At 50.0% G+C, this 22,747-nt stretch overlaps 9 protein-coding genes across 9 annotated transcripts; 3 read left to right on the top strand and 6 right to left on the bottom strand.

Annotated features, from left to right (window-relative positions):
- Window positions 1-597: 597 nt before the first annotated feature.
- On the bottom strand, window positions 598-1,689 carry CDV56_107528 (intradiol ring-cleavage dioxygenase; the record flags this gene model as incomplete). Its single annotated transcript, XM_026761147.1, has 1 exon — window positions 598-1,689. The coding sequence occupies one exon, from the start codon at window positions 1,687-1,689 to the stop codon at window positions 598-600; it is 1,092 nt and encodes a 363-aa protein (XP_026616615.1).
- A 1,548-nt stretch (window positions 1,690-3,237) lies between these two features.
- On the top strand, window positions 3,238-6,793 carry CDV56_107635 (uncharacterized protein; the record flags this gene model as incomplete). Its single annotated transcript, XM_026761254.1, has 5 exons — window positions 3,238-3,366; window positions 3,417-4,129; window positions 4,191-4,345; window positions 5,029-5,066; window positions 5,114-6,793. 5 exons carry the CDS (start codon window positions 3,238-3,240, stop codon window positions 6,791-6,793), a joined length of 2,715 nt encoding a protein of 904 aa, XP_026616616.1.
- Window positions 6,794-7,196: 403 nt separating this feature from the next.
- Window positions 7,197-7,466, top strand: CDV56_107784 (uncharacterized protein; the record flags this gene model as incomplete). The annotated part of the gene is made up of 1 exon (XM_026761403.1): window positions 7,197-7,466. One exon carries the CDS (start codon window positions 7,197-7,199, stop codon window positions 7,464-7,466), a length of 270 nt encoding a protein of 89 aa, XP_026616617.1.
- Window positions 7,467-8,373: 907 nt separating this feature from the next.
- Window positions 8,374-9,165, bottom strand: CDV56_107835 (uncharacterized protein; the record flags this gene model as incomplete). Its single annotated transcript, XM_026761454.1, has 1 exon — window positions 8,374-9,165. One exon carries the CDS (start codon window positions 9,163-9,165, stop codon window positions 8,374-8,376), a length of 792 nt encoding a protein of 263 aa, XP_026616618.1.
- A 528-nt stretch (window positions 9,166-9,693) lies between these two features.
- CDV56_107876 (putative FAD-binding monooxygenase) lies at window positions 9,694-10,965 on the bottom strand (the record flags this gene model as incomplete). Its single annotated transcript, XM_026761495.1, has 1 exon — window positions 9,694-10,965. One exon carries the CDS (start codon window positions 10,963-10,965, stop codon window positions 9,694-9,696), a length of 1,272 nt encoding a protein of 423 aa, XP_026616619.1.
- Window positions 10,966-12,925: 1,960 nt separating this feature from the next.
- CDV56_107981 (uncharacterized protein) lies at window positions 12,926-13,444 on the top strand (the record flags this gene model as incomplete). Its single annotated transcript, XM_026761600.1, has 1 exon — window positions 12,926-13,444. The coding sequence occupies one exon, from the start codon at window positions 12,926-12,928 to the stop codon at window positions 13,442-13,444; it is 519 nt and encodes a 172-aa protein (XP_026616620.1).
- Window positions 13,445-14,071: 627 nt separating this feature from the next.
- On the bottom strand, window positions 14,072-16,427 carry CDV56_108022 (putative C6 transcription factor; the record flags this gene model as incomplete). The annotated part of the gene is made up of 2 exons (XM_026761641.1): window positions 14,072-15,889; window positions 15,948-16,427. The coding sequence occupies 2 exons, from the start codon at window positions 16,425-16,427 to the stop codon at window positions 14,072-14,074; spliced, it is 2,298 nt and encodes a 765-aa protein (XP_026616621.1).
- A 1,470-nt stretch (window positions 16,428-17,897) lies between these two features.
- On the bottom strand, window positions 17,898-19,244 carry CDV56_108148 (FAD-dependent oxidoreductase; the record flags this gene model as incomplete). Its single annotated transcript, XM_026761767.1, has 3 exons — window positions 17,898-18,258; window positions 18,310-18,685; window positions 18,758-19,244. 3 exons carry the CDS (start codon window positions 19,242-19,244, stop codon window positions 17,898-17,900), a joined length of 1,224 nt encoding a protein of 407 aa, XP_026616622.1.
- Window positions 19,245-20,517: 1,273 nt separating this feature from the next.
- On the bottom strand, window positions 20,518-22,704 carry CDV56_108221 (uncharacterized protein; the record flags this gene model as incomplete). Its single annotated transcript, XM_026761840.1, has 8 exons — window positions 20,518-20,614; window positions 20,681-20,770; window positions 20,823-21,529; window positions 21,579-21,728; window positions 21,784-21,877; window positions 21,944-22,218; window positions 22,267-22,406; window positions 22,458-22,704. The coding sequence occupies 8 exons, from the start codon at window positions 22,702-22,704 to the stop codon at window positions 20,518-20,520; spliced, it is 1,800 nt and encodes a 599-aa protein (XP_026616623.1).
- Window positions 22,705-22,747: the final 43 nt, after the last annotated feature.

Raw genomic sequence — 22,747 nt, forward strand, 5'->3', positions numbered from 1 at the left:
ACTACTCAACAGAGAGAAAATCGTGAGAAGAAAAGAAAAGGAAAAAGCCATGAAACCTCTTCAATGTCAGACCGCCTATAGTCAGATGGAACATGAAGTCCGCTGCATTCGTTGAGCGCATGATATGCTCAGCGCCTAGAAGGACAGCGCCTAATGGCTTATCCTCAGTGTCCGTACAGGCTATGGCAGCTGCCAGGATGTACAAGTCATGCCGATTCATCGCTACTGTTCAAGGTGTCCCGCCGCACTAAGCGGTTGAGCTCAGGTTGCTTGTTTAAACATCGATGTTTCTGAAACAGTCATCACTATTCGTAGCATACTTGAACTTAATTCCTGGGGAATCAAAATCACGAAGGTACCAGGTAGAGAACTGTGACTGGATTGAATGAAAGACTATGTAGGTTACAAGTATACTCCATAGAATGATGAAAACTGTTTGTTGAAAACAGTGAAGCATAGGCATGAAGCCGGTGATCTGCAGACGTTCCAAAGAAGGATCATGGTCCTGAAGTAGGCGCTCTGAAAGCTCCATTCCATGAACTCTGAGAAACGCTGCCCCAAAGCTAGAATATTGTTGAACATAACGCTCGCTGGCTATCATGCGGACGGCATTGCTCCAGCCGAGTTAGAGGGAATCTGGACCCCTCCGGCGCTATCTTCGTTTGCGACACCACCATCAAATGTAAGGGTAGCAGCGTATGAAACAGCCGAGTCGTGGTTGGCCGTTACATTGACTCCCAGGGTGACCCAAGCGAGAAGGCCATCTTCAATGGAGTCACCCAGATAGGCATACTCAAAGAACGGATCCGAGTTGCTATCCTCGGTCTCGCCTTGGACAACGTGGTCGTCTGCATTCTTGGTGATGGACACAGTGCTGGTGTTGTAGGGGTAGGTAGCCTCGACTTTGTAGATCAAGTCCTGGTCAAAGAACAGCTGACCAATGTGAGGGACGTAGCCGCCGGTCAACGTGTTGTTAGGCAGGAGCGTTGCATTAAGATGCGCGACGACGTGAACATGGGTTGCACGGCCAGAATAATGTCCGGGGAATACAGTCTTGAAGCCCGCCACTCCATCCGCATCGGTCTTCTGGATGCCACGCAAGAAGGTCTTGTCCAGATTCGAGGCGTCGTTACCATTGCCATTCATGCTGCTCTGGACGCCGGAATAGACACCAGTGGCATTGCAGTTCCAGACATCCCAGTAGAGATCTTGGATGGGCTCGCAGGTGTTGATGTCGATGAACTGTCCATCAATGATGATGGGGATGCCTGCCTGGCCATCAGAAATATCATGCCGGATCAATTCGCCCTTTACCCAAAAGGGTCCAATTTCGCCCTCGGGAGCAAGAATGCAGACTGGATTCTTGGAGAAGAGTTCTGTCTCCGGGGTGTTTGGCGAAACGTCCAAATTGGAATGGTGGGAAGTATTCACCACTTTGTCTGTGTCACGGACGGCAAGGGATCGCCTTTTATACTTGTCGAACAAGGCAGCAAGGCGAGCTTCAGCACGAGCATGGACTCCACGTCGCTCCAGGTGGTCAGCACACTGGTCCAGGCTTCGTCGGGCGTTGTGGAGAAAGTTTCGCTTGGTCATGTCTGCATAGGAGCTAGGCTCGTGAGCACCAGGATGAGCAATTGCAAGCCCAGCCATGACTACAACAGCCAGCTTTCCAAGTTGGGAGGGATGCATTGTCGGAACACAGGAGACAGACGAGAGAACGCCGTATTTGCTTGCTTAAGATGTGGTTGATGACTTCCAATCCTCTACGGCGAAGGGCGACTTTATACCTCTCTTCCCTCCTGAATCGAGAAGTGCTTTTTCCTGATGAAGTAGTAGAGTCCATACCTGAGCTCCAGAAGCATAATGACTCGTCATCACTGTCGTCAGTCACTTTAGCCTGAGACTGACAGAAGTCCAATGAATCGAGGTTTGATCCTTGATAGGTCATCAAAAATAGAGCAGTACTACCTTTTGTGCTATATGCTTAGAAGCCTAGGGTGGAATACAGCCTGACGAATCGCATGAATGATAAAGGTAATGGTGGATGGGGAATAGTGACGGGTAGATCAGGTACAATTAGGTGTCTGCATGAGCATTTTCTGCCAAGATCCCTCATGAATCATGATCTGCAACTGTGTTTTCCCGTTGTGGAAGCCCCAAATGGTGATCCTTGATAGGCACGTTATTCCGGAGCAAGACCATTCCCGATGACTCATCAACGTTTCAACTTCTTATATGGGCTGAAATTAATGATTTCCGCTTTCTCAGCATATCCGGCGTGGTAGCCACTTGACCTTCACCTATTGGACCGGTGTACGGCCTACAGCACTCCATGTGAAAGTCCATGGCTTGAAATTGGTCAGAGATGAGTGGCTCGTTTCCCACTCGACGGGGTGGTAGGGTACGGACTGCTTGTGATCTGTGTCGACAGAGAAAGGTACGTGGTCTGGATACATCTAGTCTAGACCTACACTCGTGTACCAGAAGGACACCAGCCACTCACCGCAATCGATTGACAGATTCGGTGTGATAATGCTAAGCCGGCCTGTGAAACCTGTCGTCTTGCATCGGTGCCTTGTATTTTCACTCAGAGCTCGCCTCCGCCACAGAGGAAAGACACTAAGACGTAAGAAACCCGGACTCTTCTTTTTCCCGTAAGGCTCACATCTCTTCAGACGGCTTGCCGAAGCCGAAGCGCAAATCCGGGAGCTGGAAGCTTTGCTAGCAGCTCAAAATAGCAGCACGAAATCGCATCAAAGCGACAGAAGCAATGATTCAGCATGTCCTGAATATTTTCCTCCTCAAAATCTGGCCGCCGACTATCTACCAGATCTATACGATTGTGACACAGCACTGGGCATGTTCCAATGGCACATTGCGCACTGCGGGATAGGAACGAGTCAATCAGCTCAAAGAGCGTCATTCTCTGTTGTTGTTCACCAGCAGACTGGCTCGCATCTCGATATCGACCGGCTCTTATACCACCTATCGCAATCATTCAAGCTGCAGGCTCCTGTAGAATCAAAAAGAACCATATCCCAAAAATGGCCACCGATTGACTTGATACAACGCTGTGTACACCACTTCTCCAAGGCTGGGCTATACTCCGTTTTTCCTGTCGTCAATACTCAGGCAGTAAAAAAATTACTCGATTCAAATATTCTGAACAGCCCGCTTAACTCAACTCCGACTGCCAACGCGGCTTGCCTAATTGCACTCACTGCAATGGTCACGCAAATGCACCGTCTTGAGCCCGCGTTTGCCGATGCTGACCCTGATGCGTATATGCAGACTGTGCTGACGCTGCTGCCCCGAATCTTGATGGAGGGTATTGGCCTGAGAACTTTAGAGACTGTTGTTATACTGGTAGGCTCCTTCCACAACAAAGTTATAGGGGTGTCTTCCTAATGGTACAGTTCATGTATATTCTACCTATTGGTCAGGCGAGCTCGGCGGCATCGTTGCTAGCCATCGCTGTTCGGATGTTGTATAGTCTCGGAGGAAATAGGTATTGTGTCATCCATGAGGCAGAAGGAAGACATCTGCGCGCTCTATTCTGGCTCTGCTATGGTCTCGATAAAGACATGGCAATCCGTTTTGGTCACCCTCCTTTGATGAAAGACGACGACTGCGACTTGCAGCTGCCCGACAACTACGTTCTGTCATCTTCAGATCATCAATTCTTTATTAAAGCCTTGTCGTCTCAAGAGCTTTTGTTCCCCTCGGACATCCGCCTTTCCTTGATCAAATCTAAGGTGTATCATCTCCTCTATTCTGACTATGGCCGGGGACAGCCTGAGGCCAGGCGCCTTCAGTACATTCGCGAACTAGATCAGGAACTACTTGACCTGAAGTCGAGCTTCCCTGATAGCTGCTGGCCTGATTTGTTTGCGACTGAAAACGCTCGCAATTACACATTCCATGATCTAAGCTTACGTGGTGTGAACCTGCACCTGGAGTACTACTTTTGCCTGGGCAAAATCCACGGCGCAGTTAGTGCTTGCAGCCAGCTCTCTCCCCAGGAGTGGTCCTTCCTGCCCTCTAGTGCGGAGCTCTTTTACCAGGAATCAAGATCCATGCTTCTGTATATATACCGCATACGCGATTTTCTCAACTGGCATACTTTCTGGTAGGTCGATGCAAATCAGCAACCTGTCCCCTATCCTTGTGGTGAGCTGATGTTATCTGAGGATCCATGCTCAGTTCATATTGACCGCTGTCCTGTCGCTGTTCCGGCATCTGATCACCGACCCCAACGCATCGACTTTTGGCAGTGATCTCCAGCTGCTGGGAAATGTAGTAGAGATATTTACTGACCTTGATCATGAGTCCCGAGCCACCAGGCGTTTCGCGCCCTTTTCCTTCACTGCCGGCCTCACTCGAAGATTGATATTTCTCGCAAAACAGGCAGCATCGAAAGCCCACGCTGATCCATAGTATTGCCAAACCACCAGTTGGGCTTAAGAAATAGATACAATTCAGCGCAACTGCCATGACTTACCAAGACTATAGGGGTAAACAAAGTAACTATCAACATTATAGACTGTTTAGATTTTAATTATGTCCAAGTCATGCTAGGCATTCAAATATTATATTATATGATATCTACTTATTTGACTGTAATCCTTGGGCTAATAATGATATAAATTAGCTGGATAACCGCTTATCTTAATATCTGCCTCCAGCTACATACTATGATTGAACGAGCTCATCCTTCATGGTTAACTCATTTGAGCTTTTCCCTTTATAGATGTATGCTCGATGCATCATTGCTTTCTTTAGATAGATTTATAGCTTTCAGCCTGTAGGAGATATCCTATAATCATCCCCCACGCCCAAGATTGCGGGATCGGAGTCTATTCGGAGTTGATGCGGATGCAAGTCGGAGTGATCAAATTGCGAAGACATTCTCCGCACATAAATAATTGAAGATGAACGCCACATAACTCAGGGGGAAAAATGAGTTTGTGGTATTGTAGTCGAGTATCAGAAGCATGTCACCGCACGCTACAATAACCGTCCCAACAGGGACCAACAACTGGTGGAAGGAGGCCACTGTCTACCAGGTACTCTGCCTTGACGGGTACATCCCATGCACAGCTGACATGGCTAGGTATACCCCGCATCTTTCAAGGATTCCAATGGCGACGGATGGGGCGATATCCCCGGTCTCGTCTCTAAGATCCCATACCTCCATTCACTGGGAGTCGACGTAGTATGGCTGTCCCCGCACTACGACTCCCCGATGCACGACATGGGCTACGACATTTCCGACTATGAAAAAGTGCTACCGGCATACGGAACCGTTGAGGATGTCGAAAAGCTGATTGACGAGTGCCACCAGCGCGGGATGAAGCTCATCCTGGATTTAGTGGTGAACCACACCAGTGACGAGCACGCCTGGTTCAAAGAAAGTCGCAGCTGCAGAAACAACGAGAAACGCGACTGGTATTTCTGGAGGCCAGCGCGGTATGATGAGCAGGGCAATCGTCTTCCGCCGACAAATTACAGGGGCTATTTCGCCGGGAGTACGTGGACTTGGGACGAGCAAACACAGGAGTATTACCTGCACTTGTACGCGAAGGAGCAGCCGGATTTAAACTGGGACAACCGGGCCACGCGAGAAGCCATCTATAACAGCGCCATTCGGTTCTGGCTGGACAAAGGGGTGGATGGCTTCCGCGTCGACACAGTCAACAAGTATAGCAAACGGACGGATTTCCCCGACGCCCCTGTCACCGACCCGAAGAGCTACATTCAACCCGCGGTGGAGATGTGGTGCAATGGCCCGCGCATCCACGAGTTCCTGCGCGAGATGTACGACGAAGCCCTGGCGCCGTACGGGGACGTGATGACCGTCGGCGAGCTGGCGAATACGCCCGACCCGAAAGATGTGCTCCAGTACGTCGGTGCGTCTGCGAAGCAGCTGAGCATGGTCTTCCATCTGGACATTGGTCATATCGGTATGGGCAGCAGCCTGGAAGACAAGTACATCTTTCAGCAGTGGAAGCTCACCGAGATGAAGGCCATCGTTGGCAAGTGGCAGTCTTTCGTCGAGGGGACGGACGGGTGGACGACAGCTTTCTGTGAGAACCACGACAACGGCCGGTCTGTGTCACGATTCGGATCCGATGACCCTGGGTTCCGAGAACGCTCCGCTAAGATGCTGGCGTTGATGATGGTGACCATGACCGGAACCTTGTTCTTGTACCAAGGGCAGGAAATCGGGATGATCAATGCGCCGCGGGATTGGTCAATCGATGAGTTTAAGGACATTGAAGGGCTGGGATATTATCGAGAAGCCGAGCGCCAGGCGGCAAATGGCACCGATACGAGCAGACCCGAACGCATCATGGATGGACTGCGAATTCTGGCGCGAGATCATGCCCGACTGCCGATGCAGTGGGACGATTCTCCCAACGCGGGATTCACGACGGGAACACCGTGGATGCGTACTCACGATCTGTACAGAGATATCAACGTGAAGAAGCAGGAGTCAGATCCCGAAAGTGTCCTTTCGTTCTGGAAGACGGTACTGCGGCTGCGCAAGGAGTACCGTGACTTATTTATCCATGGTGCGTTTGAGGTGGTGGACTTTGAGAATCTCGAGACCTTTTGCTTTGTGAAATCGAGGGAGGCGAAACGGGCACTGGTTGCCTTGAACTTCACCTCCTCACCTCAGCCACTCACTCAAGCCGGCATGGCAGGACAGATGAAGCTTTTGGTCAGCAACTATCCCACCTCGACATTGGATACACTACAGCCCTACGAGGGGAGGATCTACATATTGTGAACTACATGGCAGACTCAGGCATGCGCAAATCGAGTTTTGTATAGGAATGGTTCACAATTAGACCGTATTAATCAAATAAGGTCAAAGAATGCCTGTCTTCACGTAGCCTGGCTTCGTGCATTCGTTGTGATAATCTTACAGAATGGATCCCAAAACAACGCACGGCAGACTGGCAGCGATACCAGATGAGGACTAAAATGCGTTAGTAGGTAGCAATGGATAATGCAGGATACGTACCGAGTCATGGGCACTTTTCTGACAACAAGCCACATTCTGCTTGCACTTCTGGTTCAGCAGATCTTGGATAGGTAGTATAAGACCGACTACACCTGTTAGCCCATTTCCGAGTGGAAGATGGCGAACACTCACTCTGGGCATCCAACTTGGAGCATTGATCAAAAGCATGAATGCCGACCGTTCCTGTACCACCCCCGACGAGGTTGCTCAAAAGTCCAGAGGCAATCCCCTCGTCGACCGAGGTACGATCACCAGCGGAGACGGCCCGGCCGCAGCACGAGAGCTGCGCCTAATCCCCACATTTACTTGCAGCTTCTTTGATTGTCATCCCAGGATCGAGCAGCGGAAATTGCCCATCGCTTCGTGGAATGACTTCGAGGGAGGGAAGGCCAGCCACGGAGGTGATGAGGGTGAAGGCCGCGATGCTCAAGGATGATCTCATGGTGACAAGTGAATGATACGTCTGGGTGAAGAAAAAAGAGGTTTTAGGGTCCGCTGGTAGTGAGGATGTCTGACTGCTTCAATAGCAGCGGATAGTTAATAGTAATTTAGGCCGGGTTACCCTGATCGACCTTGTTTGGATATAAGAATCAAAACATTCCAGGGGAGGGTGGAATGTTGCAAAACATGTTGTAATCAAGATCCCCATATTCCCTCTCCTGGACTCCTTGAGAGACTTTGAAGTTCGAACCTTATGTAGAATCTAATGGATAGAACAGTAAAAGTGCACCAGTTCATTACTCCCTAGTGTTGTACAGATTCTATTATACACGAGAATTCCCATGCAGAAAGAACCCTATCATGAGCAAGTATGTACCGCATTACCATGGAAATCACTTCTATACACCTGTAATGTCGCAGGGGTCCAGTGGCACGCAGAAGGTCGAATACCCCTTTCCGACTGTCTAGAACGTACTAGCCTATCTAGATGAATACTCAATTCACAAAGTTGAAGCTATTCAAATTCAGCAGTCCGGCCAAGAATTAACACTGAGTATACCATCTATTGCTTCAATAACTGCTTCACCCAATGAGACAAGGTTTCAGATAACTGTTCTAGTCTAAAAATCAATCTCATTCTATGTTCCTTTGCTGCCTTGCAAGCTTATTCTGTACCCAATGCATGCTCAAGCTCACCATAGAGCTTATGATTTTCTAGTTCGTTATCACCTGTAGACTCACAATTAACTTTAAATCCAGAGAGTCTAGTATCCAGATCATATTATATTAGGGCGATGCTTTTTTAACCAGCATGACAATAGACTATAGCATTACCTAACACGCAGGACAAATGGTGTATCATCAAGGACAACAGATCAAAACAAGGGCATACAGAATCCTCATCATTGAGTCAAAGTCACGGCCTTTCCCAGCCAGTCAACCTCAGTCTTGTTGACAACTTCCTCGAAAATCCATTGCCCAACACAAGCACGATGCACTGTATACCCAATAGCCGGACTCTCCTCTGTTCCCACCCTAAGCTTCTTTGACCCAATGCTAGCAACACTGTGGTCCCCAACCAGCAACGACGGACGAACAATTACTCCTCCACCAAATACCCTGGACGATTCATCCTTGAACGCGTCGGCCTTGACCAACTCCTCCAGCTTCCTCTTGTCTTCATGTGGCACTGCAAGGACAATGGAATAAAGCCGCTTGAAACCACACGGCACATCATAAGGACCATCCACGCCCGTCGTCGAAACAACGGTGATGACAGGTTTGCGCAGTCGCTCGTCCGGATACTCCGCATAAATCTCCCCAAGAGCTTTGATGATGGTCTCGGTGGCCTTCTCGCAGATATGCGGGTTATCCATTTTGATCGGAGTTCTCAGGGAAAGCTGGAACGAGGGACTAGCACCAATGCCCGAGACGATCTTGCCAACGAGCTTTCTTTCGTCTCCGGACATCAGGGTCTTCTTGACGGGCGCGACGTCGGTGACATCGCCTTGGATGATAATCAGGTTTGCGCTGATGGTTTTCTCGCTGATTCCTTGGCTCAGCAGCATATCGTGCAATTTCTGGGGAGTGCGCGCCAGTGCGACAGCTTTGAGCCCTTGTTTGAGAGAGAGGGCCAGGCATGCATTTGCGCATCCGCCTGTCGCGCCGAAATATGCGGTTCTCTGGGAGTTCATTCTGAGAGCGAAGAGTCAAAGTATTTTGTATGAAGATGTGTAGAACCAGATCATTTCGAAGAGGGAGACTGTGGTTAATATATTGTCCGTTGTCAAGCTGATGATGACTGGCCATCGGGAACTAAAAGCCCGTCACCCACGGAGTATCTGTCTGCCCGGCTGCAATATGCGTGGATGCACAGCCGCCCCGGTCTCTTATGAGTTGTGGGCCTGTGGCTAGCATGAATCTGGGACGGTGGGACTCGATCTCCGATCACCAAATGTATTCCTCCGACTCCGTCGCTTAGATAGAGAAGCCAATAGAAACCAACACGTTGCGGCCTAACTAGCATGTTTATAGAAAACTAATATTTTACGTGAAATATATAGTAATAAGCATTATCCCGGCCTGTATCTATCCTATCGATTCGACATCTAAGGGTTGAATAAAAGGTGGTTGTCAAGGATTATATATATGGATCAGATCTCTGCACCGGCACGCCAATGTCTTTCCTCTGTTCACCATAACGCTAGCAGAAGGGAGACTATCTACATCATCTCATCATAGTCTGGGAGTGCCCATCCTTTTACATCTTCGCGGAGAACCAACCTGGCCAGGACATCCAATCTGAAGAATGAGGCTATAGCGAGGAGGAAATTGAGGACAGCGATACCGAAGGATGTTGATGGAATCTGGTCCCAAACACTAGGTCCGTCAGATAAGCCCTTTTGAACCTGGTCAATGAAGGGCCGGAATCTTTGTTCATAAGCTTTGAATGCGCTGGACAGAGCGTCCTTGGTAGCACTTCCATCAGTATCCACCCCAGAACCTCCTCTGCACCGTTTACCTATCTCACCGGCCAATATATAGGCACCGACAAGGCTGCAGGTGGTGCCCATTCCAGTGGTTGCCGACGGGCAAAATGCTGCGTCTCCCAGGAGAACCACTCGGCCGCGGGACCAACAGTCCAACTTGACTAGTCCCAGTCGCTCGCAATAAAAGTCGTCAGCATGCTCTAGCGACTTGATGATGTCCTCTGCCTGCCACCCTGCGCCTCGAAATATCTCCGCAAAACCAGACTTTTCTTCCATGACGTCCCCTTTCTGAGCATTCTTCAGTCGGTTCGAATCGGGCTTGCAGGCGAGGTACACCTGGATCTCGCGTGCGTTATGCCTGCGAGTGAACACGAACCGCCTTTGAGGAGCGACGTATATAGTGGCTAGGTACTCATCCCCTCGGATAGGTTGAGGGATTGTGAAGTACGCTATATAAACTCCAAGGGGATGGAATGGGTCCGCAGCGTCAGGGTCGAGGATCAATCTGCGAGTGCGCGATCCCTGGCCATCCGCACCAACTATGAGATCGAAATTCTCTTTTCGGCCATCTGAAAAGAGGGCTTCCACATAGCCGTCATGATCGGTGATGCCTTCGAGACTCGTTCCAAAGACATACTTGACACGATCCACCGTCGCGCTGTACAAAAGCTGACATAAATCTCCCCGTAATATCTCAAAGTCGGTGGTGAAGCTCTGCAGCCCTTTGCCTGACCTATTCGCCGGGAAATAGGCCCTTCGCCTGCCGGAGCGGTCGACCACTTCCAGGCCTTGTTCTTTAACCGACTTTGCGCGGAACGATTGCTCGAGACCCATTCGTCGCATGACCTCGATCCCATGTCCCCGCAGATCGATTTGCAGGCCCGTGGTGCGCAGGGCTGGGAACCGCTCGATAACCGTAACGTCGTGGCCCAATTTGGAAAGCCAGAAAGCGAGGGCAGGGCCGGCAATGCCCGCGCCGCAGATGAGGATCTTCAACTGTGCCATGACTATCTTCGTACTGGGAACGCTGAATAGTAGCAAAACAAGAATACTCTAAGTTCGACTGAAGGAACTGGGAATGTTATTAAGGGCCTATTTAACATTTTCCATCCCCGACCATTCCGTCGGCTTTCGGCGGAGGCAATATCTCTGCCCCTGACATGCTCTTTAAGCCAGAAGTAGCCGTCGGCCCCGAGGTGAGACAGAGTGTCACCGAGCGCTGCAGAAAAGGCAAACGCAGGCAGATCGCAACTTTATCTCCGGTACAGGTTTTCTATATTCGCTATAGACTCTCACGTCTCGGCGTCAGGATTCGGGCCGGGGCGTCGGCAGTGCTCGGGGCAATAAGTATTTTCTCCGGGTCCGTCTAAAGCAGGGAGTGGGAGGTGACCAGAACCACCGAAAGTATGTTTAATATGATCTGTTAATGCTGGGAAAGGGCTCGGGACTGGTCCTCGGTCCGGACTAGGGTTGATCTGCAATAACCGACGAGAATACGAAATTTCAGTTTCAATCCAAATCAGCAAAGGTGGTCATTTTCGCGCATCTCACTCTTTCCTGGACAAGACCAGACCTAGAAAGGGCCGGGGGTTAAAATTGTAGGGTGATGTTACCAGTAGAAGCGAGTCTGGCCTCAGAAACCAGAAGATGAACCACTTCAATGCTCGGAATCATATGATACAGATGGTTTACGTGGGACAGGGGTCAGGAGCTCTTGCAAAACTACCGTAGCTAAGTGCGTAAGACAAAGGACTTCTACCTGGCACCAATCACCCTTCGTTGCTGCTGTCCACGGATCTCTGTATCTTTCCAGTATAAATACAGCCAACATGCACTCGTCGTCATTAGAATCTACTGAGATATCAAACCAATAATCACCACTTAGAAAAGTTACTTCCTACCATGACTTCTATAAGCACCGGAAGCTGTTTGTGTGGCGCATGCACCTACTCCTACACCGGAGAGCCAACTGTCAGGGTAAGCCAGACCTTTTCTCTGAAGGGTTACCACCATATAACGTGTAAATATCCATTAGGCCCTCTGCCATTGCCCTCCCTGCCGCAAAATATCCGGCGGAACCAACACAGTCAACTTCGTTGTGCATGAAGAAAGCTTTTCCCTCCTTAGAGGAAATCCCAAATGCTTCTCGACCGAGCATGAGTATGGAATGGTACTCTCGGTGTTCTTCTGCCCTGACTGCGGGAATACATTGTGGAAGGAGGCTAGCACCAGTGACTTTAAAGGATTCAAGTTGGTCCAGGCAGGGACCTTGTCGGAATCCTCGAAGCTAAACGAGAAAATTGACATGGAATTTTATGCGGCAGCGAGGGCGACATGGCTAGTTCCTCTTCTGACGCTGCACAAAAGAAGCAGTTCTGAAACCAAAGCTGCCAGTCGGGCAAGAGGGCTGTTCCAATATCTATACCATAACTTCTCTGAGCTTCTCCCGGTTATGGAAATACCAGACTCTCAAGGCTTCGAGGAGGCCTCTACGGGGATAACCCTCGCAACTAGTCTTAGGTCTAAAACACCGACTTTCGGGTTTAAATGAATGTGATCCCACGTATACATCCTCAGCGGTTGGCATACAATGCATTACGTTTCGGTCCCGCCGGATCTTCGTATTCCTGCTTGGTTTACTCTTCATGTATCGACGCGCCTCTTTAATTGGATTAGCAGTCTCTAGCTTATGAGAATAGCCTGAGGCTAAGGTAGTCTGAAACCCATGCTATTCTAGCCCTGTTTCCGTATTTAGTTCTGGGACAAGCCGGATCCCTTCTACTATCTCATCGGCCGAACCAGACATCTGAACCAGGACGACGTCCCATGCGTTCTCCAAGCTCAACCCCGCTGATCTTCTCGTGGACTATTTAATGACCAGATGATCCCCTATCTCCGGTCTCATACAGTTATCAAGCCAGTTTGAATGGCGCACGCCAACACAGTCCTGAGTACCTAATACACAATGCGTCTGCCTCCACGCCCGGTCTATGGCTCCTTGGAGTTGATCGGGAACACGCCGGTAGTACAATTGCGCCATGTCGTGCCCGATCATTGCGCCCAAATCTTCCTGAAGCTCGAATCTGTCAACCCCACCGGCTCATACAAGGACCGCATGGCGAAGTCGATGGTCGAAGAGGCCGAACTTCGGGGAGACCTGACACATGAGATGACGGTCGTGGAAGCCACTGGCGGGAGCACGGGGTCCTCACTCGCCTTTGTCTGTGCCGTCAAGGGCTACCGATTCCATGTGGTGTCGTCGAATGCATTTGCTGCCGAGAAGTTACGAACGATGGAGGCTTTCGGTGCCAATATCGACCTGGTCCAGAGTCCCTCCGGCAGAATCACCGCAGATCTCATACCCTCCATGATACGCCGCGCAGAAGACGTCGTGGAAGGCGAGAATTATTATTTTACCAACCAGTTCAAAAACCGGGATGCACTGATTGGATATGAGACCATTAGCCATGAGCTACTCAAGTAGTTCCCTGAGAGAATCAATGCATTCTGTGGTGCGGTGGGTACTACTAGAATAGTAATAAGGACTATGTGAATTCTTAAAGTAAAGTAGCCTAAAATCTACATTACTGTTCTTAAGCTAGCATCTTTACCTACTATTACTAAGGGTCATCCTGGCACCTATTATGTTAAAGGTATTAGTATTAGATATATCCTACTACTTCTTAACTACTAGCTTTATAATAAAGCCCTTATAATCCCTGAGGATGACAGGCAAAATGTATGTTAGTATCTAGCTAAGGAAGAAGGATTGCTAGTTAGGATATTAACTAGCCTGAATATGCTTATAGTAATTAAAATAGGCCAGTGGCTAGGGCTAGATAAAATAGTAGTTACTGTAGCAGTGGACACAGGTCTTAAATATCTGAATAGAAGCTTATTTACTAATAGATAATAAGACCCCAAAATAAAACATAGTACTTTTTTCTTTACCTTAATGTTAATTAGTAACTATATACCAAGGATGTCTGTGGACAAGGACTTAAGAATTGAACTACTGCCATTACATGCACCGGAATGATAAATGTTCAAGAATCCAATCGCATGCCTCCCAAATATACCTCCAACGCTAGTTTCTTCTCGATGGATGGCATCATAACTGATCTGTCGCATTCTGGGCACGAGTCGTAATAGGTATCGCTGATGTCCCAACCAGATTCACTCCGTCGTGTGATGGCACTTGTCTCGGTTCCTCTTCTGAATTAAACAAATTCTGAGGCCAGCATTGATCTGTCCATTGCTGAACAAAGTAAGGGTCCGAAAGATCAAAATTGAGGTTCTCGTTATTCAAAAAGTCAAAGTCGGCATCGGCCACAGTGGGCATAGCCAACATGTCCCCGTACGTCCAAGATGCAATATCCGGATGACTGGCATTGGGCGAGAGGGAACTGGCTGCCATGGATTCCAGAATGTCGCGGCATACTGTCAGGCTCTGGCCGGCCGCGTTTATCACGGCTTCTTTGGTTGGCAGACCATCAAGTAGCGCCTCCACTTGGGCCATCGCCATACTGACAAAAAGGTAGCCTCTCACGTTTGTTTCGCCATACCATAGTCTATCGTGTGCGTATTGGACCACCTTGCGCGCATCTTCTAGCAACGGCTCTCTGCGAGCACGGTTTCGTTGCTTTGAAAAGATAGAGTTGTTTGCTTCCAGTTGTGAAACCAGTTCCAGGAATATCACCACTGCACCCCGAGTAATAATATCTCGATACATGCCACCCCCGGAGAGTAGCAAGCGACGGTATATCTTGTCTTCGAGGAGTGAAACCAAGTCAAGGGCAGCTTCGAGACACACTTTCTGCGAGTAGCTGTATAAAGGATTGCGTTTGCTCTTGGCTGCGTAAGGGTAGTGGAGACTTAGGAGGAAGCGACACAGATAATGCTCGCAGAAATTATATTTAAACCGACGTGGCGATGTTGCGTTAGTCGATGTATCATAGTCATTTGACATGTCATGATCAACGACGGTTGTGGCATTACGGCAAACTGACGCCAGCTCATTCCCCAGACGAAGAACTTGCTCATATGAGGGTTTGTCCTGCAAGTTGTTGATGACTATCGTTGCTTCCAGTCTTAAAGCAAGGGAATCGGCCAGCAGACGCTGGACTGACGTCTGGGTAGGTATTGAAGTTGCTTTGGCCGGAGGGCCTTCTCCATACGCCTCGATCAATTCATCATCGTCTAGGTTGGACGGTGGCTGGGTAGTATACTCTGCAGCAGTAATCATGGGAGCCATCCCCGAATCCAACGCAGCCTGTACATTCAGCTCCAAGACTGTATACCACAATCGTCTTCGTAATTCCCTATGCAGCACACTCATCTCTCCTAGGTAGCTGGGATCTTGATGCAAGCCCATCTGCATGGCCATGCGTATTAATGAACCGGCTGAAATCCAGGCCAAATCTGCTCCAACTCGGTTTACCTGACGAGCAAGTAGAAGCAAACAGTGGATCTGAATACCATCTAGCGTCAAGCGATCCTTTTCAAAAGGCGCGGAGAGCCATCCCTGAGCGATATGGATCCATGCTCTGGCTTTGGCAGCCAGCTCATTGTAGGCTTTGGCATCGCCGTGCAACGGCGCTGCAGTAGCCAAGACCAGTAGAAGTTTCACCTTGAAAGGCGTCGTTGCCATTTCCGGGTCTCTTGTATAGGTTTCATACTCTGCTCTGAACAACTGAGTGTGAAGAATCCGGTAACATGATTCGAAAGTGCTGAAATACAGTTGCACTAGCTCGTCGAGCACCGGGCGGCTGGGGAGAAGTTTATGGATACTGGGAGGAAGTGGACTCCGACTCGGCATTTGCTTCTTAATATCTCGAGCCAGTTGTTTGCATTTAGCAATCGCCTCTGAGATCTGTTCGCCGGCTTGCCGAGAAGGCATGTCTTGGATCAAAGCCGGTAGGCCTTCCACCTTTGGTTGTGTCAATATTGATCAGGAGCCACTACTCTTCACGCAGTTGGCAACGTACCAGAGGTACCGAGCACATCCAATGGCCGTGACCAAAGACCCGTGTCTTGGATAAGATGCCGTGAATCGAGCCCGAAGGGGCTTGGGATGTGGAAGAATTGACGCTAAGATTTTGCGGGATACTATGGGTTCTGTCCAAATCATGTGCGATACATAACGCAGGTCCCTCTGACTGGCTGTAGGTCACTGGTCCAGTGCTTTCGCCATTTAATAAATCGGTCGAATCGGAGACAGGCTGCTGCGGTGCGCTCGCGCCTTGGTCGGCCGCTTCGAGCAGCACTGGTCCTTGGGGCCGTTGCGATACCTGTCTCTCTGAGCCTGTGGCGCGGTCCACCGCATATGTACACAGGGTAGTGGACTTGTGGGCTGTGCATTGCCCACAGGGGCTGTTTCGGTCGCATTTGACCTTCCGTCGCCGACACTGTACGCAGGACAACGCTGGGCGTCGGCGTCTCCTTGTGGGTTCAGTCGGCTTAACCATTCGTGTAGGTTACCGGACAAGGACGAACACTCGTTCGTCAGGTCGGGATAGGTTGGCCTCGGACAAGAAGTAAGTGAAAAGCTGACTCTGCGCCGTCAGCCATGGGCGAAGGAGAATTAAATGTTATCTCCGGAAGAGGGTCGGACGCCACATCGATGCAGCTAGGGCCGATATCTCCGAAACCGGCATCGCCGTTTGCTCCTTTGATTCGACGTGTGTATCAGGGGTATTCCAGCGGCTTGGCTGCGGCAGCGACATGAGTTAAGTCCGCTAATTGGCCTCGGCTTTATCATTCTCGGTCATTTCGCTTTGGGGAGGTTTCGCGACTCTAGCGGCATCATCCCGATTTCCCTTTGACGCCGCTGGATTGGAGATCGACGCTTATGAAATCTAGAGGATTCTCTAATATGACATCAGTTGATATGTCACGGAGGAAGTCTGGGGGTTCCGGTTGTCCATGAGAAGCAGCAGCAGACGAGGAAGCATCTCTACTGACATATGGCTTTAGAAACGGTCACTTCAGCCCAGAAAGGTCAGGGTTTGGTATATCTAGGGCGGGACTTCTGCGGATGAAGCTAAGTCTACTCCTAGACTTGGAACTCCTTTTGAGAGGCATCCTGAAGAGTGAATCGGTCAGGACACCTCTCTCCTGCATAGAGTTGCATTCATGTCTCTATTATGCTTTGAGGTCCCTGGAAATGTCCCTTTGGATCAGCCCAGTCCTAGAGATCCTGCAGCACTAGCGGCCTTCACGGAGCATTCTTACAGTCAGGACAGAAGTGAATCGAACCGACTGTCAGTGATGTTTCATACACGCGTTCGACTGAGAAGCCCTTCGGTTATGCAACAATGACAAGGAATGTTATGGGGAAAGCATGAAAAACATTCGTAGTACCTGTAGATTATCAACGCCCAATTCCACCTCTATATAGTTGCGTCAAGACTATAGACAGCTTCTTGTATTCTTCATTGGGCTACGGCAAATTGCATGCTCTCTTCCTCTCTCAAGGCCACTCTTATATCCGTTACATACCGTCCGATATTCGACTTGACGGCTACGTATACTTATTAGACTTTGCCCAGCACCATCCGGCTACACATTCAATCAAGTTTGGCCATCAAACCAGGAAGGGGTGAAACTATGTCCTACCAGTTTGTCCGCGTTCTCGCATATCTGTCTATTGGTCTGAAATTCCCGATAGACATGTCCCTGGTATATTGTTGACCGCGTACATATTTGACTCCTTTATGATTGCCTAGAATCTACAACAGGTATGTTGACGCGCGAGTTTCTTGGGTCATCTCGCTTGCATTGCCTTTGTGTTGTTCTACCAAGCTCCAGCTGAATTATATCTCTAATTCTAAGCGAATGCCATTCAAGAGAGAAGAGGTAGCGGCTAATGTAACACCACGGTTGGAGAGCGGGTGCAGCACCACCGGTCTCCAGATCCGTTATGCACTGCGTGGAGCTCATTGCATCTCCTTTAGAGCCTCGAATACCCCATTGTAACCACAGTTATAGTCCAAATTGGCCAGTCTTTCCTCCATGGTAATATCCTTTGCCATGACACGAGTGTCCTCCAGGACTCTTGAAGCACGCGGCCGGCGAACATTGTCTACTTGCTTAAGGACCGACTCGATTTCCGCATGGGAAAGGCCTGGACGCAACAGGCGGAGACTGTCAGCATCCTCGACTGCCATGTTCGCCCCTTGACCCTGCAATGGGGTCATCGCATGGGCGGCATCCCCGATCACGATTGCGCGTCCTCGATTCCAGTTGGGAAGGGGGTCCATATCTTGGAGCTCCCACATTTTCACCTCAGTGGCGATACTGAACCGTTAGCTTCAGATAGAAGCCCACATAAAGAAACAAGGTACATACCTTAGAATCGTGCGTAGAGGGCCACAGAAATCGCTGAACATCTCAATCATTTCCCGTCGGTCACCGTCCGCGTACCACGATTCCAGGACATTTCCTTTGCCCTGGCGGGTCGGAAAGAGGCACGAGAAGTTCATATAGTCATAATTCCGTATAGCGTATGCAGCAACCATGCGGTTACTCCCGTCGCCTGCCTGAAGCGCAGAGATGCGACCGTCGGCTGTACTCGGCTCCCACCACACTGGGAGATAGCCAAGTGCCTCTTTAACTGCCTCAGCGGAGACAGCAATCCGGTAGCAAGTCATCCCATTCTTCTTCGCTTGGTAGCTGTCAGTACCAACAATGCGGCGACGCAGACGTGAATGCACGCCATCAGCAACTATATATGCTTCAAAGTCAGACTCTTCCACCCCCTGGCCCATAGTCCGGGATCATTGCTGGAGACACTAACCAATGACCACATCTGCTTCCACAACCGCCCCGCCTTCCAGCGTCACAGTAGCCTTGTCAGGGTCGATGTCAATGACACTAGTATTGAACACCATCTGCGCCGGACTGCCTTGGATACCGAGCTCTTCCGATGGGGCAGTTGCAAGTCGTAGAAGCTCGTCACGGAAATCAGACCGCTTCATACTCAGGGTATCTGCTCCGTACCGCCCCTTGAAGTCAATTGGGAAGTCCTTCAATTGGTTACCATTTTTGTCAAACAGCCGGTAACCGTAACATGGCACTCCACCAGCAAGGGAACGATCAAATCCCATTGTTTGAAGGATCTTGATGCCGTTGGAGAACAGACAGATACCTTGTCCACCGGTGGCCGTATCCGGACCGCCGCGCTCGTAGACGGTGACATCGTGATGCGCACGAAGGATCCGGGCCGCAGCCAAACCAGCCAGACCAGAGCCGACGATGATGACTCGGAGCTTTTCAGCGGTCATTTTCCCGGATGGTTGCCTTTCTCGAAGATGGAAATAGTAGACAGGGAACAAGATGGTGAGCGAGGATGATGCGTTGAGAAGTTGAATTCAACTGTCTTGAGGATGTCTCAAGACCCCCTTTTATAGCAATCAGCTGGCATGAGTGGATGGAACCTTGTGGCAGCTCTTGTCGTCCATCATCCTCCTGACAGCATCTCCGAAAAGGCCGACTCAGGGTTCGCGATCTTCTCGGTGACCCTGCCCCGTCGTGAAACAGTAGCGGCGAGCAAAGTCCGGGCCAATTGCCTTAGACAATCTACGCCTTCCGACCATCTTCGAATGCACAGGACACCCTGGGCAGGTAAGATACACCATTATTGCAGCTGCCTAGGGACGATCGATTGCGCCACCCGTGTCATGACAATCATTGTGATTTTATCCGGAACCTCGGGGTTGTGCTCGGTGATATCGGAGGTCGGTATTTCATTTTGATCAAATACAACCCTTGCCGTTTACTTCCACTGAAAAGAATCTGTTTGGCCTAACCGAGCAATGTCCAAGGTTGGAGACGATTCCCACTGCTGGGATTAATGGAGGAATATCTTGGGCACAGTATCGGCTCATTGATGTTGCGGATAGTGTAGTCCTACATTTACCTGCCGATACTTGAGAGACGGGCTATATGCCTTGGTATAAGTACTCCTATGTCACTGAGGTTCTTCAGCAGTTGGATGGGTAGAAGCTAAGGCAGTCGGGAAATCTATGTTTTCGACCAAACCTGATCAAATCGAATTGAATGAGGAGGCAGCAAGATGGGTTGTACAACAGGTGATACATCAAGGGCCAAATATGAGCCCAGGGCAAAGGCCGTACGAGCACGATTGGGACCTTTCCTTGTCCATCGAATTCCCCCGGTTCTGTGATTCTAGGTCTTCGAAAGGACGAACCCTGTCTTCCACGCCCCGGTGGGATGATATGTGCACTAGCGGGAGCCAGGAGGATCTTCTGCTAGAGCGTTTGATAGAAAGACTGTTGCAGTGGCTGGGACTGGGGCCAATGCCATGCAGGTTTGCGCCGGGTTGCTAGGAGGGTTCGGCATCCCTCATAGTCCAGAGCCCGACCAACGTCATAGAAAATTATGGGTTCGCCCCTTATTGGGGTCGGTGCAGATTCGATTTGCATTAAAGTATAACACGAAGAATTGGGATCCTCATTCTAGTTCGGTAAATTGGGCCACGGACTGATACCCCTGCAAATCACGACCCATTTGAGGGAAACTTGTCCCCAAGGCTCATCAGGCCAACTCCATTTGCCTGTGGTGCTCATCCGCAGTAATTCGTGCATGAGTGACATAGTTCTTGAACTTGCGCAGGTTGACCCTCTTCTCAAATCTGGAATGCAGCAGTCAGATGATATTCAACGAATGTAATGGAAGACCCCCGATAGGCGAAACTCACAATTCATCGATTTCACCCGGTGTACGACGCGTTACCTCGGGAAGGATAAACCAGGCAATTACCACGGCTACGGTACCAGTACCAGCAAAGCTATTCGCACGAGGATCAGTCCTTGTCCGCTGGAGCAACCAGGAATACGCACAAAAAGCCTGTCTTTGGGCCCCACTTGGTCGGTGGCTGATTGATCATCAAAGGGGTACAGAAGCTAAACATGATGCTAATCATATTCGACGAAGCCAGAGACCAGGCGGCTGTCTGGGCGCGGAGCCGTTGCTGAGGGATCTCCGCTGCGTAGGCGTATCCGATGGCAGACGCACCAGTCGTGGAGAAGGTGGCTAGACAGGCAAAGAAGATCTTTATCTCATCAGATTTCTGGAATAACATATGAAGTGAGAGAGGGCGTTTCAAGCGAACCAACAGAGAACTGAGTGCTGGCGTCTTGTAGTCGAAGCAGCCAACGATGCCCAGACACAGCACCGAGAGAACAGTTACGCCATAGGGATAAACCGTCAACGGACGACGACCGACTTGATCGGTCAAGGCGGCTGTGGCGAGCATGGAAAGAAGCTGGACACAGGAAAGGATGACGGTCACCAGGAACGGATTCTTGTTCCCAGCGTATTGGACTGAAAGATCAGCTTGCGAAGCACGAGCATAGGGAACATCCTTACAGAAGTAGGTAGCATAGGTATTGAACACGGTCAACCCGACAAACTGCTGCGTGATCTTTGGCCATCCGGCAATGATAAACCGGATCAAGTTTCGCCCTTTGAAAACGGCCCACATGCCTTGCTCCTTGTTGCGTTCGGCGACGATTCGCTCGTGAGCCACGGTCGAAGTCATCACGTTCTATACAGCGTTAGTCCGACGAATCGCTGGGAATGAGAACAGTACGGACAAGTTGGTCCTGGATATCATAGCCTGGCACACTACCGTTGCATGTCTTTAGGACCCTCTCTGCTTTCTGCATCTTGCCTTTGCTGACGAGCCACCAGGGGGTCTCGGGGACCAGGACGAAAATGACCCCTGCGGCGCCTATCATAGCCCACTACTACCAATTAGTCTCAGTTTTGAGTAAGTAGCGACGCTTCATGGAAACTGACTTGAGTGTAGATGGGGGTTCGAAAATCATATGGATCCGTGGCGCTCAGCCTATTCAAAGCCACCGAGGCGAACAATTGGCCGACCACGAACCAGCTATTGGAGTCAGTATCCTATTCATGAACTCAAAGTAGTCAAGCGGGAATTACGGACAAGCTGTACGCGTTGATGAAGAATCCTCTGAGTTGCGTCGGAGCAATCTCAGACAGATACAGTGGCATCGTGCATTGGAGCATACCGACACCCATGCCCGAGAACAGCTTTGCGACAAGCCAGTGGTCCCATTTACTGGCGAATGATTCTATCAGAACGCTCTGTTTGACTGTCAGAGAGACTTCAATCGCAGAACGCCAGTATTCGCTCACCACCACGAATGTGAGCCAGATGATATACAGAGCTGGCTTTCGCCCAAACGCCTCGGTCGCATATTGGAGGAGCTGTGCTGCTTAGTATACCTTCACTCTTCACAAACGATGGGAACATACAATCTGACCGATTGTCTGGCCAGTCGATTGGATTCCACCCCAGGCCGAGATGTATTTGCCCGCGATGATGGTCGTACCGGACGTGGCCATTTGTCGGATGAAGCCTTTATTGGAAACGATGCCTCCATTGAGGTTGATTTCTGCCGATTAAAATTAATCTCATAGCTTTTGTACCATAGATGGAAACTTACGATAACCATCCAGCGAAGCGCTGAATGCTGCAGCCATAGCAATCACGGCGACCATCCGGTATCGTCGCACCGACTGCCAAACTGTGAGGTCGTCCTCCTTGGAGCGCATCAAGGGGGCAGCTTCCTTGCCAGTCGCAGGGTCCATCTCGGCAGGATAAGAATGCTCGACATTCTCGACGTGCGGTTTGGCGACCTCAGCCGAGCCGGTCTGCCGCGAGTTCTTATCAAAACTCTTGATGGTCGTCATCTTGAAACGAAAGACAGTCCAGCAGTGATCCCGGTGTAGATCC

Source organism: Aspergillus thermomutatus (genome assembly GCF_002237265.1).
Source record: "Aspergillus thermomutatus strain HMR AF 39 chromosome Unknown NODE_38, whole genome shotgun sequence".
NCBI classification, from domain to species: Eukaryota; Fungi; Ascomycota; class Eurotiomycetes; order Eurotiales; family Aspergillaceae; genus Aspergillus; species Aspergillus thermomutatus.